General features: G+C 36.7%; 1 protein-coding gene across 9 annotated transcripts in view; it reads right to left on the bottom strand.

Moving 5' to 3' along the window:
* The window catches only part of ubr5 (ubiquitin protein ligase E3 component n-recognin 5), a 110,322-nt gene extending 97,396 nt beyond the window's left edge, over positions 1 to 12,926 (bottom strand). For all 9 annotated transcript variants that reach the window (XM_039737202.1, XM_039737205.1, XM_039737203.1 and 6 more), the window contains exon 1: positions 12,671 to 12,926. In XM_039737202.1, the coding sequence (XP_039593136.1) occupies positions 12,671 to 12,732 (62 nt within the window). In that variant the 5' untranslated portion in view covers positions 12,733 to 12,926. The remainder of the gene's footprint in view (positions 1 to 12,670) is intronic.
* Between the last annotated feature and the right edge of the window lie 306 nt (positions 12,927 to 13,232).

The following is a 13,232-nucleotide window of genomic DNA, read 5'->3' as shown; positions in this document are numbered from 1 at the left end:
TTGAATGGGTTTTGTTTCACAATCCTCTCCAGGGTGCAGTTATCCCAATTGCTTGTACACTTTTTTGTACCACATCTTGTCCTTCCCTTCGCCTCTCTATTAATGTGCTTGGACACATAGCTCTGTGAACAGCCAGCCTCTTTAGTAATGACCTTTTGTGTCTTGCCCTCCTTGTGCAAGGTGTCAATGGTCGTCTTTTGGACAACTGTCAAGTCGGCAGTCTTTCCCATGATTGTGTAGCCTACAGAACTAGACTGAGAGACCATTTAAAGGCTTTTGCCGCTGTTTTGAGTTAATTAGCTGATAGAGTGTGGCACCAGGTGTCTTCAATATTGAACCTTTTCATAATATTCTAATTTTCCGAGATACTGAATTTGGGACTTTCATTAGTTGTCAGTTATAATCATCAAAATTAAAAGAAATAAACATTTGAAATACATTAGTCTGTGTGTAATGAATGAATCTAATATACAAATTTCACTTTTTGAATGGGATTACTGAAATAAATCATCTTTGTCATGATATTCTAATTTTATGACCAGCACCTGTATATATGTGTGTGTGTGTGTGTGTGTGTATGTATATATCTCATTTTTAATGTAGGTAGATCATTTCGACCTGGTTATTTTAAAAGTAGCTTGCAAGCCGAAAAAGTGTGGGCATCCCTGCTTTAACTGTTTGTATGGAGTAGCATAAACTGATATTCGAGTCTCGGCTGCCTTTTTCGGGGTGCTACACTAAACTTTTGAACAGTCGCACAGATGTTACCATGCCACTCACTCCCCCTCCTGCACTGCACTTTGGAAATGCCACACAGCTGTGCCCTCAAACCCCGGCGGGGGAATGCTTGTAATTCACATGTTGGTGCTACATAATGATAAATCAATACTTCATGGGGGACAACGCTTGCCATTCACGGTGTTCATTTTATCACTGAGAAAACTCATCATTCATTTGTTGGTGCTTAGCAGGGACTTAACGATACTTCACAATATTGAAGAAATTAGCCATAAAAAGGAAAGTACTCATCAGTTATAAGAAAAAAAGAAAAAAAAATTCTGAGGGAACATTGCCTGTTAAGCACAAATAGCCACAAATTAGTTGAATGTAATTGGCACGGGTGTACTTTAAAATTTGGTCGAACAGAAATTGATATGCTGGCCTTTTCTTAATAAACATTTTATGGTAAATATTTGAAATTGTGGTCTGTGACAATAAGTTAAATAATTAAAAAAAGAAATCATTAATCACATTAAATAGTTGCCATGTTATTTTTTCATCAATCTCCACAATACTGATAAAGGACTCTAATAACATGTTTGGTATCTTTGACATTAAGCATCTTAAAATTGTCACCAATAGATGAGACTTCTGTATTTGGCTTACAGTGTATGCCAATACTGGATATAGTGACTTCAACTGAAGTGCATGATTTATCATATTAGTAAAAACAAACTAATAAGTCTAAGCAGGCGGCACGGTGGCGCAGTGGTAGCACTGCTGCCTCACAGTTAGGAGACCCGGGTTCGCCCTGCATGGAGTTTGCGTGTTCTCCCCGTGTCTATGTGGGTTTACTCCGGGCGCTCCGATTTCCTCCCACAGTCCAAAGACATGCCGGTTAGGTGGATTGGTGATTCTAAATTGGCCCTAGTGTGTCCTTGGTGCGTGGGTGCGTTTGTGTGTGTCCTGCGGTGGGTTGGCACCCTGCCCAGGATTGGTTCCTGCCTTGTGCCCTGTGTTGGCTGGGATTAGCTCCAGCAGAACCCCGTGACCCTGTGTTCGGATTCAGCGGGTTGGACAATGGATGGATGGATAAGTCTAAGCCATTAATATCTGCAGTGAGTAAGGCGTTTCTCCTAAGAAATCAGTTTGTAGACTTGATAATCCTTGGCCACACAATAGTTGTTTTTTTTTGTTTTTTTTAAAATTTGATTAATATTGTTATTTTAATACACTGAGAAAATTACATGACTAAGATTAGACGTGGAACTATTTTGCTACACAATACTGGTATCAGGCCAATACAGGCAAAAAATGCTACATCAAATATCAGAAAAAAGGTTTATTTATTTATATACAACATATTCAGTTGTTTCAATTTTGAAACATATATAGTCCCACAATGCCTCAATGTATAAATAGTGAGATATGCAGATGGACAGTCATTCTTGATTTTTTTCAGCTCAAGGAGCAAAAAGTAGCATAGCTAGCAAAAAACATTAGAAAGTGGGTATATTATGCCGGAGCAGTAACAAGTGAATTTGTTTGTGCTTCTTATGTGCATCATTGACAGGACAAAGTGTTCCCAACTCTGCTCTCTCTTTGACAGTAGTGCATTGCAGACACAGAATCTGTTTTCTGTTAAGGGTTGTGTTTTCAAGGTAACATTCTAGTCTTCATGTGCTCCTTGTAAAATCACCATAATTTATCTAACATATGTATCGCCACATTAGTGTCCACAATTATTATGGGGGCTCATTGTTTTAATACAATGTTTGTAAAACATACAGTATATCACCTTGCAAATATTAGAAAATAATCAATTTTTGCTTCTTAAATAATGTTATTCAGTAACCTATTCATGTGTTATGAATCTCCATATAGACACCCCTTCAACTAAACTGTTTGCCAAATTTATTCCCTATTGGGCATTTAAAATTATCTTAAATTAGTCAAAATTAAAAAGATACAGTTGGAAGACTTGTGTCTGTAAAATTCTAGAAATTACAGATATCTTCAGTTATTCATATGTAGCAGTCACATAAATCTCTCTCTAAAATGAGTGCTCACAGTTCCTCCTCACACAAAAAGGAAGCATTTTAAAATGAGGATCTAGACCTAATGCTTGGTGATAGTAAGAACCAGCCATCATCACCGAGAATGGTGCAGTACTGCTTGTTAAGCTATTTCACGTCAGCTGCTTTGAGGACACGCTCACTTTGGTATCACATTATGCTCTGTACAATAATTGCCAGATTGTTCACCTGGGTGAGGCACATTGAAACCGTTTTCCACCGTAGCAATATTGCTAGCCACATGATTAAATAGAAAGCAACATTTATTAGACTTGCCAGCACACAAACTTGTGATTGATGCTGTCAAGCAATGGAACAGCACACTGGAGATGCTGGAAAAGTTTTTGGAATAAGAGTCAGCTATCTCAGCAGCTCAGCATATAGGCAGCAAGGTTGCTCCTGGTGTGACTGGCATGCAGCACACTTATTAGCAACACATCCTCCACAGGTGCCCAGTTGTTTAAATGCAGTGATATGCAATTGTCAAGTAAGAATTGCTGCCCTGGATATCCACCTGTCAACTAGTTACGGCTAATCTCTCCTCTGATCTGAGAGATGTGGCAATGCTTTGCTTAAAAACTTCATAAATCCTGGGTACAATAACTTTACACGTTTGTTTTCTTGATGTTATAGCATTTCACAGTTCCAAAACCTGAATTATTTGTCAAAAACCCTCATTTTCAACAACAGTGTAGGGTCTCTTATCTTTACAGGCTAAAACTGCTATTTTTTGAGCATGAAGCAAAATATATGGAAGCACCATCTCCACTTTAGATTTAGGCTCTACTAGTTAGGATGTCAACTGAGATAATGTTTATGGGTGATGTCAAGATAAATGATTTCTTAAATTTGTTGTATTACAACAATATTTAACTTCTGAGTTACACAACTTACATATGGCTTTGCTTTTATCTAGCGGTTCTATACAGACGCTTTGTCAGAATCCATAGTAAGTTCATACAGTTAGGTCCATAAATATTTGGACAGAGACAACTTATTTCTAATTTTGGTTCTGTACATTACCACAATGAATTTTAAATGAAACAACTCAGATGCAAGTGAAGTGCAGACTTTCAGCTTTAATTCAGTGGTTGAACAAAAAGATTGCATACAAATGTGAAGGAACTAAAGTATTTTTTTTTATTTATTTATTTATTTATTTTTTTTACACAATCCCTTTATTTCAGGGGCTCAAAAGTAATTGGGCAAATTAAATAACTGGAAATAAAATGTTCATTTCTAATACTTGGTTGAAAACCCTTTGCTGGCAATGACAGCCTGAAGTCTTGAACTCATGGACATTACTAGATGGATTTGAGCAGACAGTACGTCTCTGAACACCTCAGAATTCATTCGGCTGCTTCTGTCCTGTGTCACATCATCAATAAACACTAGTGTCCCAGTGCCACTGGCAGCCATGCACGCCCAGGCCATCACACAGCCTCCACCGTGTTTTACAGATGATGCGGTATGCTTTGAATTTTTTCTTGCCATCATTCTGGTAGAGGTTGATCTTGGTTTCATCTGTCCAAAGAATGTTTTTCTAGAACTGTGCTGGCTTTAGATGTTCTTTAGCAAAGTCAAATCTAGCCTTTCTATTCTTGAGGCTTATGAGTGGCTTGCACCTTGCAGTGCACCCTCTGTATTTACTTTCATGCAGTCTTCTCTTTATGGCAGACTTGGATATCGATACGCCTACCCCCTGGAGAGTGTTGTTCACTTGATTGGCTGTTGTGAAGGGGTTTCTCTTCACCATGGAAATGATTCTGCGATCATCCATCACTGTTGTCTTCAGTAGACGTCCAGATCTTTTTGCGTTGCTGAGTTCACCAGTGCTTGCTTTCTTTCTCAGGATGTACCAAACTGTAGATTTTGCCACTCGTAATATTATAGCAATTTCTCGGATGAGTTTTTTCTGTTTTCACAGCTTAAGGATGGCTTCTTTCACCTGCATGGAGAGCTCCTTTGACCGCATGTTGTCTGTTGACAGCAAAATCTTCCACATGCAAGCAGCACACCTCAAATCAACTCCAGGCCTTTTATCTGCTTAATTTATAATGACATAACGACGGACTTGCCCACACCTGCCCATGAAATAGCCTTTGAGTCAATTGTCCAATTACTTTTGAGCCCCTGAAATGAAGGGACTGTGTTAAAAAATGCTTTAGTTGCCTCATATTTTTATTTCATTTTGTTCACCCCACTGAATTAAAGCTGAAAGTCTGCACTTCAACTGCATCCGAGTCGTTTCATTTAAAATTCATTGTGGTAATGTACAGAACCAAAATTAGAAAAAAGTTGTCTCTGTCCAAATATTTATGGACCTAACCGTATGTCTGATTTAAATGTTGAATATGTTGATTCCAGTTGTAGAGGACACACCATTTTATGGGAAGTATTAAAGTGTTTTACCTGTAGAAAGTCTTAAGTGCATTAGTGACATCTACTGGATCGGACGCCAAAAACTAAGATAAGCAAAAAAAAAAATTTAAATATAGCAATTGTGCAGGACACAGATTCACAAGATCTTGAGACTTTAAGATTCGATATTGAATTGTTTAAATGAAAAATAATGATTAATATTGTATTAATTAATGCCATCACCTCCCACTGAGGCAACCCAGATGTCACACCTATCTTCTTAGTTATCTTCTACCGGTTTTGGAACAAAATACAGGAATTTCTAGCATGCTAGGCCACTTAACATACAAAGCCCTTTTTAATAAAATCATAATCCGTATTTCAATAAAGGAAATCATGCCTTTATTTCCGGAAGAGTCTGTGGTTGTTTGGTGTATGCAGGCCACTCTTGCATGTTTTCTTACTCTATAGTTGCCAGTGCATTTGTCTATGCTGTAGTTTCCTGGGGAAAAAGCACTCGTGCACTTTAATGCCAACAGACAAAATACACTTATCAAAAAGGATAGTTCAGTCAGAAAGTTAGGCTGGACTTACTGGAGGAAGTGGTACAACAGGTGTCACCCAAGAAGATGCTGACTATTCTGGACAATGACATTGCCTATATGAGGTTTTTGCTAAACAGAGTACATTCAATAAAAGAGTGAGAAAACTCTGTTGCTCCAAAGAGTGCCATTTAAGGTTGTTTCTACTCTCACACATCAGGCTCTAGAATAAGTGAACCCTCGGCCACGGAGGGATTGTTCCCTGTCTGCTGAAGAGTTCTGTGCTGGTCGAGCACATTTCAATAGCCAATGATGCTATGTGCAATATACTGTGCCAATGACTGACATCCTGTACTGTAACTTAAGCAAGTTTAACTCTAATTATTTTACATTTAGTAAAATACCTACACTGTGTTAATTTAGACCCAGATGACTCATGTTCTGTGTGTATTTGTACCTTGTTAGCATCACAAATTCTTGTTTTTTGTCTGCTGCTGTAACCCTGCAATTTCTTACAGGCTTAATAGCGTTTATGTCTATCTAAATAGGCAAATACAGCTTACATCAGCATTGTAACAGAAGCATCCAATCCTAGACAGGATACCAGTCCATTACAGAGTTCCCTTGAGCACACACAATTTGAAATTTTGAATTACCTAACCCTTTAATCATTAGAAATGTGTGTAGAAAACTGACAAACCCAGAAGAAAACTTGAGAAAATGTACAAATACAAAGCAAAACAACTACATGTTGAACTGTATGTGGTGTTCACGCTCATCCTTTGAACCCACCAACAAGAAGCGAGAAACCTGAGCCCATTCATTTTGCATGGCATGGAAACCTACCTTAATGCCATTTTGCATGATACTACTTCATAGCTGTCAAGCATTACAGCCAATTCAAAAGCAAAAAATGCTGGATGGTCAGGAAATCAAATATAAAAATGAGCTAAGAGCTACCCCTCATAACAAAAACATTCAAAAGATTAGTCACAAGAGGGACTGCATATATGAAGAACGGGAAAACTTCTGTAATCTATATGAAACACCGCACAGCCTCTTAAGTAAACAAGGGAGCATGCCAAAAAAAAAGGTCATTATAAGTAAGGTGTACAAAATAAATACAGTACAGCAATATTTGCCTACAAACTACCACTGCAATTACAAATTGTGAAGAATGTACAATGCATTCATTACTTAAAAAAATTAAGGTCACCGATTGTATTGGTTTATTACTAACACATTTAACTGCATCCTCTCATCTTTAATGACATATCTGAAACTTAAACCACTTTTCTAGGATGTTAGTAACATACTAATGAAATTGTGTATAATACTTACTATTTATATTCACATAAAGTGGTCAGTAGCAATAAATAAAATGAAATATTATTAAGCAATGAACTTAGTAAATGCAATGAAGTTAAAGGATAGCTGAAAACGTTTAAGCCCTCACTCAAAAAACAGATGCCCAGTTATTAAAATAATTTCCTGACTTCTAAATACAGAATGCTTCCAGTTATGTTTTTCTACCAATTTCTGCCCCAGGTCATCCCATAAATATAAAAATTATGAATAATCAACCACCTTAAACATTTTCATCATTTTAAAGTAATGGATTTGTATCAAGTTGAACTGAAAAATTAAGACCAAACCTAAATACACACTCGTAACCATGCAAAACAATAATTCAATCATAAATATACATGAAATCTAGTTTTCAAAATAAACAATGGCATGCAGGACATTGAACAACTCACTTAATAGAAAGACATCGGAAAATAAAATCATTAAGACCACTCTTAACCATCCAAGTTGTTTTTATAATATTTTTAAACAAATAAGATATGGTATTTTTTGATACTGGAGTTGACCAGATTGTCAATTTGGCAAGTCGAGTCTCTTTTTCCAGAAATTTTATTATGGTTTTGAACTATAAAAATCATTCATATTTTTCAAAGTCAAAAACAGGAACACTTGTAAGTTTACCACTCAACTGTTTTATGTTGGGATTTTGTAATCCCAGGTACTTCTGCCTACTTAACAGAAAAATATTTGTGTTTTAAGTTGCATTGTGGCATAAAGTTTCAGAATCCTGCATACAAATCCAGGCCAGAACTTAGTGTACAGATGCCCATGCATCCCCATTTGTTACTGGGTCTCTCAGACATCTTAAGGAAATAACAGGTTGGATCGACTCATTAACTCCAAATTTTCTCTGTATTGGCAAGTATGTCCTGAAAAGAACTGACAGATCAATTCAGCCCCAACTCCTATCTTACACTTGATGATAACAGAGGATTGGCTGTCCATCTATATCAGACAATTTTCACACAAAAGACTCTATTAGTGATTGGTAAATTGGCTGACCACAAAAAAACATTTTTCAGCACATGCTTTTCTAAGCTTTACGGTAATATAGTTGTAATGTCCCTTTACGTAAGGTATCATTATTGTAGTTCACTTAGCACATGTTTATTTGTTCGCTGCAAAACTTCCAGTAAACAAAGATTATCAAGGCAGACTTTACCAGAGAGAGAGAGAAGACCAGAATATCTGCCTTAACATTAAAGAATATGAAGTAATAAACTGAGAAGAAGGAATCAGAGGACTCATCCTGTGCAATGAGACACATGGCAAGAAAAGCTACTTAAATTAATCCAGACCTTTTTATTTTTGTGCTTTAATTAAAATTAGATACTGCTTATCTGAGAAAAAACAAATTTATGTCACATCTATTATGGATAATTTCTTTTAGTTAAAAACTATGTATTTTAAGGTAATATTTATTTTAGTATTTTATAGTCACTTAACAATAGGCCTACAGAATTTCATTTCATTAATTAAAAAAATGAACAGGTTACACCTGTGACCTATAGATTACATATAAAAATACCAAAGTTAACACTTTTAATATAGAACAAAAGACTTTGACACATCGGGTTTTGCAAGAGTTTAGTGTAAATTTTTTTTAATAGAATAGAGATACTTTATATATATATATATATATATATATATATATATATATAAAAAAAGTTTTAGATCATGTCCACGTTATTTAGCCTTTAACACTCCCCTCCATACCACTCACCCAATCATTACTCCTACTACGTACATTCCCTCTCTCTACACAACCACGTGACACTCTCAGTGGTAACTCGCCCTTCAACGCAGTCAGTTATAATGGCAAGGCAAAAAAGAAAATTATCTATTTTTGAACATCGAATTTTACATCTCGATAGAAAAAGAGCGGTAAGAGCGGGCAATAAAATGTCAAGAAAAAAAAAATTTTCAAAAAAAAAGAGTTGCACAGAATAAAAATCAAGAATAAAAGTGAATCATTCAATAAATGAAAAAGAGAAAAATATCCTGAATATACAAACAGAAATGCAAAAAAGAAACATTTACAGAATGTAAGTTAGGGGATAAAGTAATTCATTATATTGTTTTTGATGAGGTGTTAATGTAATTTAATTTTACTTTTTACCGTTTTATTATTCATTAGTATTTAAAAAAACAGGTTGTAAACTCAAGTAACTAATTTTCTCTCCATAATAACTAAGGACCAAACCGTCTTTCTCCTGCGCCCCACATATTCCTCAACCATCTCATTAAACAAAATCACTTTCTAAAATGGAGGACCAACCCGACACACTTCAAGTGGCTCATCCACAAAACAGCAGTTGCCCAGGGCCCACCGCCAGCATTTGGTAAGAGAAGTGAGCAGGGGGCTGAACCTCTGTTTTATATTAAAAAAACAAAAAAATATTTTGAATTGGTAATGACACTGGCCCTAAAAAACCTCATCAGAGCATCCCTAATACTAGAACAGGCTATGACCACTCTCAATCCTTAATTCAGACAGGAGGTTTGGAAAAAAATCACTTAAAATTTTAATTGAGCATAAACCCCAGAAGACAGCTTCTAGTGTTTCAACGTTCGCATTAAGAAATCAGAACAAAACAGGCAAAAGTGACATGACAAGCCACAATAATAGTAAAAGTGCTAAACTACTTTTTGAGTTTCATTAACATTCCCAAGAACAACATGCGATTTTCAGGCACAGACTACCCTCACACATAGTTTAGGAGTGAAAAGTTAAAGAACTTTGCAGTTAGCTGAGATGGTAATTAACTACAGACATTCAAAAATGTTCACTTTGTGTAATTAGATTAATTAGAGCATGTTTGTGGGAACTCCAAAGCTACACACAGGCAGACACGTGACCCTCAAATTTGTAGAAGCTTGTATTTTTTATTGCTGTATACAAGCAACAACTTCTTATCTCGATTAAGGATATTACAAAGTTTTGCTTGCTTTAGCCAGTAATGTTTAGCATTCACCTCAACATTAGCCAGTTAGAAGAATCATTCTAGGTCCTGACCATAGATTTTGACACCAGCACTCATATTTCCAAAGATTCTTTGTACATCTTTTGACCATCAGTTCTATACCCCTGTAGCTACTACTGTACACTCCAGAACTAACTCTGTCTCTGAAGCTTCATCAGTGGTCACAATCAAATCATGTTTAAAAACTCACTTCTTGCCTCTGACATTTTAATTAATTATGCCTCTAACTACAGTCTGAATTTGAATGTTCTGCAACCAACTTTACTGAAACTGACTCCCTAGTATTGTCACCTCATATAAGCAATCTACTTTCACATACTATGACTTTTTTGGAGGTGTTTTAAGTTTGTTTACATGTAAATAACCATGTACTTAATTGTTACTTTAAAATATAGTCTTCTTTCCTTTGTAAAGAGCCTTAAGAGAGTTACAGTGCTCTTTAGGGATGTTTCATAAAACAAGGATTAAAAGATTGATTTACATGACAAAAATCCTGACTGAATTAGAAACCAACGCTGAATTACCACAAACAATGTGAAAAATGTCCATGGAAAGAAACAAAAAAGAAAAAAGGTCTCGCCGTAACTCATGTCCAGGTCTTGTGCTTTTAAATTTTGACAAGACTCTTGAAAAGTTAATGAGGGAGAGGAGAGGTAAATCTTCAATTCTAAAGCAGAGTATTATGGGAAAGAGCCTTTCCTGTTTAACTTGCATGTGGAGTTTTCTGCAAGCGAGGATCAATAATATTTTAGCAAAAATTGCATGCATTAGGTACATTTATTCATATGAATGGATAAGACACGTGGATTATGTGACACAAGTTACATGAGAATTTTTTTTCCCCCACTGAGATTTTTCACATTGTTTGTTACTGTACAGCATTATTCTCTGTTGGATCCTGTTCGATCAGAACCTTTTTCCAAGTACCTTATCCACAAAAACAAGAGATTAATAATTAAACTTGGCCACCACTATTAATTCCATGAGATAACCAACACATAAAATATGTATTTTTGGGTGACGCATTCCTTTAATTCAGTGTGGATTGAACAGGTAACCTTACAAGTTAAAGCATAAACCAACAATGCCACCCTTCACATTCTTATTGAGACTTGCCTCTGTAAAATGCTCAGTGATGAATGCGTTGAACATCCTTCAGTAATCAAATAAGAGACTAATAAAACTGAATTTTTAATTCAGTCTAGAATTTGTTCTCTTTAAAGTAGTTAAGTCATTAAACAGTTTTAGATATTTGTATCCAAGTGTTTGCCATTTTGTGTTTGCCGTTATGTTCAGCAATATCAACATGTAATAATGTAAACACAACAAGAAACTTAATGTCATACACTTGAAGTAATCTGCTTCAACATTTCTATCACAGAAACGTCATCCTGAGTATATTAAACACACCCTGAAAGCATGCTTAAAATATGCTATTTGAGTAAGTTTTTGGAAAAAAAAAAAAAAGCGGATGTCACAGATAATCTTGAATTGAAGAATGACCTGGCCTATTTCCCATCAACGTGTTCATGAGTCAAAAAAATCTACTGATAACTGGCATTAAGATAGGTTTCCATGCCAGTTAGGAGGCCAGTAAATTTCAGCCTTACAGTTTAAGTTTTAACATTCCAGCAAAGTCGTGTCCAGCTTGATCCCACTATGTAATTAATCCCAAAGCAAAATAAAGTTAAAGAAGAGGGTAGTATGTAAGAAGAGAAGAACTCATCAGTCTGGGATATCTGTTTACAAGTATAATATAAAAAAGTATTAAGAAGGAATCAAATGACCTACCAATACCAGTCAGCGCAGAAAATGAATAATCAATCACAATACTTGCCTACCCAGTACTACTCACAATTTATTTAAATACAAATACCCTTGACCTACTTGCTACAGAAAAAAAACAAGTCATATTGTAATCGATTACCTCATCAGATATACGATGTAAACTAAAATGAAAGGAAAGTAATTCCTTAAAAGAATGTAAAAGAATCCCCTTAAGAGGAACATATTCATAGTAAGAGTATCGAATAATTCCTTTCATGTATCCTTCTCGATCCACACATGCGCGATCATCATAGCGCAACCCGCGGGTTATGGAATCACAACGGACGCGGTTAAGTAAAATACGGAGATCAAGCAAGAAATGGTATTTTAAAAAAATCGGTGTGTTAACTGGAGAGTATCAGACTGAGTAGTGAGACTACTCCGTGCCACGTTCTTCTTATTACTCTTAAGTTTCCACAGCTAACACTTAAAATTATAATAAAAATATGCAAACCGGGCACAAGGTGCCAAAATTAAACGAATTAATAACGCATTAAGAAATATCATATACAAAATACAGTCATAAATTTACGCCGGTATCCCCTCCCCCAACCCGCATTGTCTCTCTCAGCTCAACTTTGACTAATATGGGATCCGCCAGGCAGCCTATGCATCCAAACACACTGTCGAAAAGCCGGGCCTCCCCCACACAACGCGCGATCGCCAAATCCCAGCGTTCTAGTTCGCCGTATCTCACAGCATACCTACGATCTGTATAAAACAGAACAAATAATGACCAGATTGTTCAGGCGTTGTATTCCGCTCATTTCCATCTCTGTATGAAACAGCCTACCTGTCATTGAGCTGGTCTTCAGTCCCGGGCAACGGGTGAACCACAAAGTGTATCGACGTCATAACCTCACTCCAAGACAAGACGTGTATCTTTGAAAATGACAATCAAAATAAGGGGGTACTGATGTTATCGGTATGTTCACCTTCGAGATGAGGGTCGACAATGAATGGGGGAAAAATATGAAGAAAAACAGAGAGCCTTAATCTACCGCCTCCTTAAGCAAGCGCCGCCATCTTAACTGTGGGGCTCTCTTCTAGTACGCGGGCGAGCGCCGATACAAGCTCTATGGTGATAGGTTCTTTAAAGGGTAGCAGGAAAAATGTAAGATAATGTCCCATTGGCTGCAATCTCCGCGGGGCTGCGAAAGGGACATAAAAGGGACTGGCAGGGAGGACGCGGGCGTGAACAGCGGGGATCGCTGGAGTGGTTTGGTGTGGAAGTAGTGGTGGATGTGCCACAGCTCCTTGAGTTGTTAGTTAGCGTCCACGGGTGGGGGGAGGCAAACAGTGGGATTCCTCGTTGTGTTTACCGTGTCTCCGCGGAATTGAAGGGATTGCTGAGG

Source organism: Polypterus senegalus, chromosome 15, assembly GCF_016835505.1.
Source record: "Polypterus senegalus isolate Bchr_013 chromosome 15, ASM1683550v1, whole genome shotgun sequence".
Classification (NCBI taxonomy): domain Eukaryota; kingdom Metazoa; phylum Chordata; class Cladistia; order Polypteriformes; family Polypteridae; genus Polypterus; species Polypterus senegalus.
This window is presented reverse-complemented; position numbering and strand designations above follow the sequence as displayed.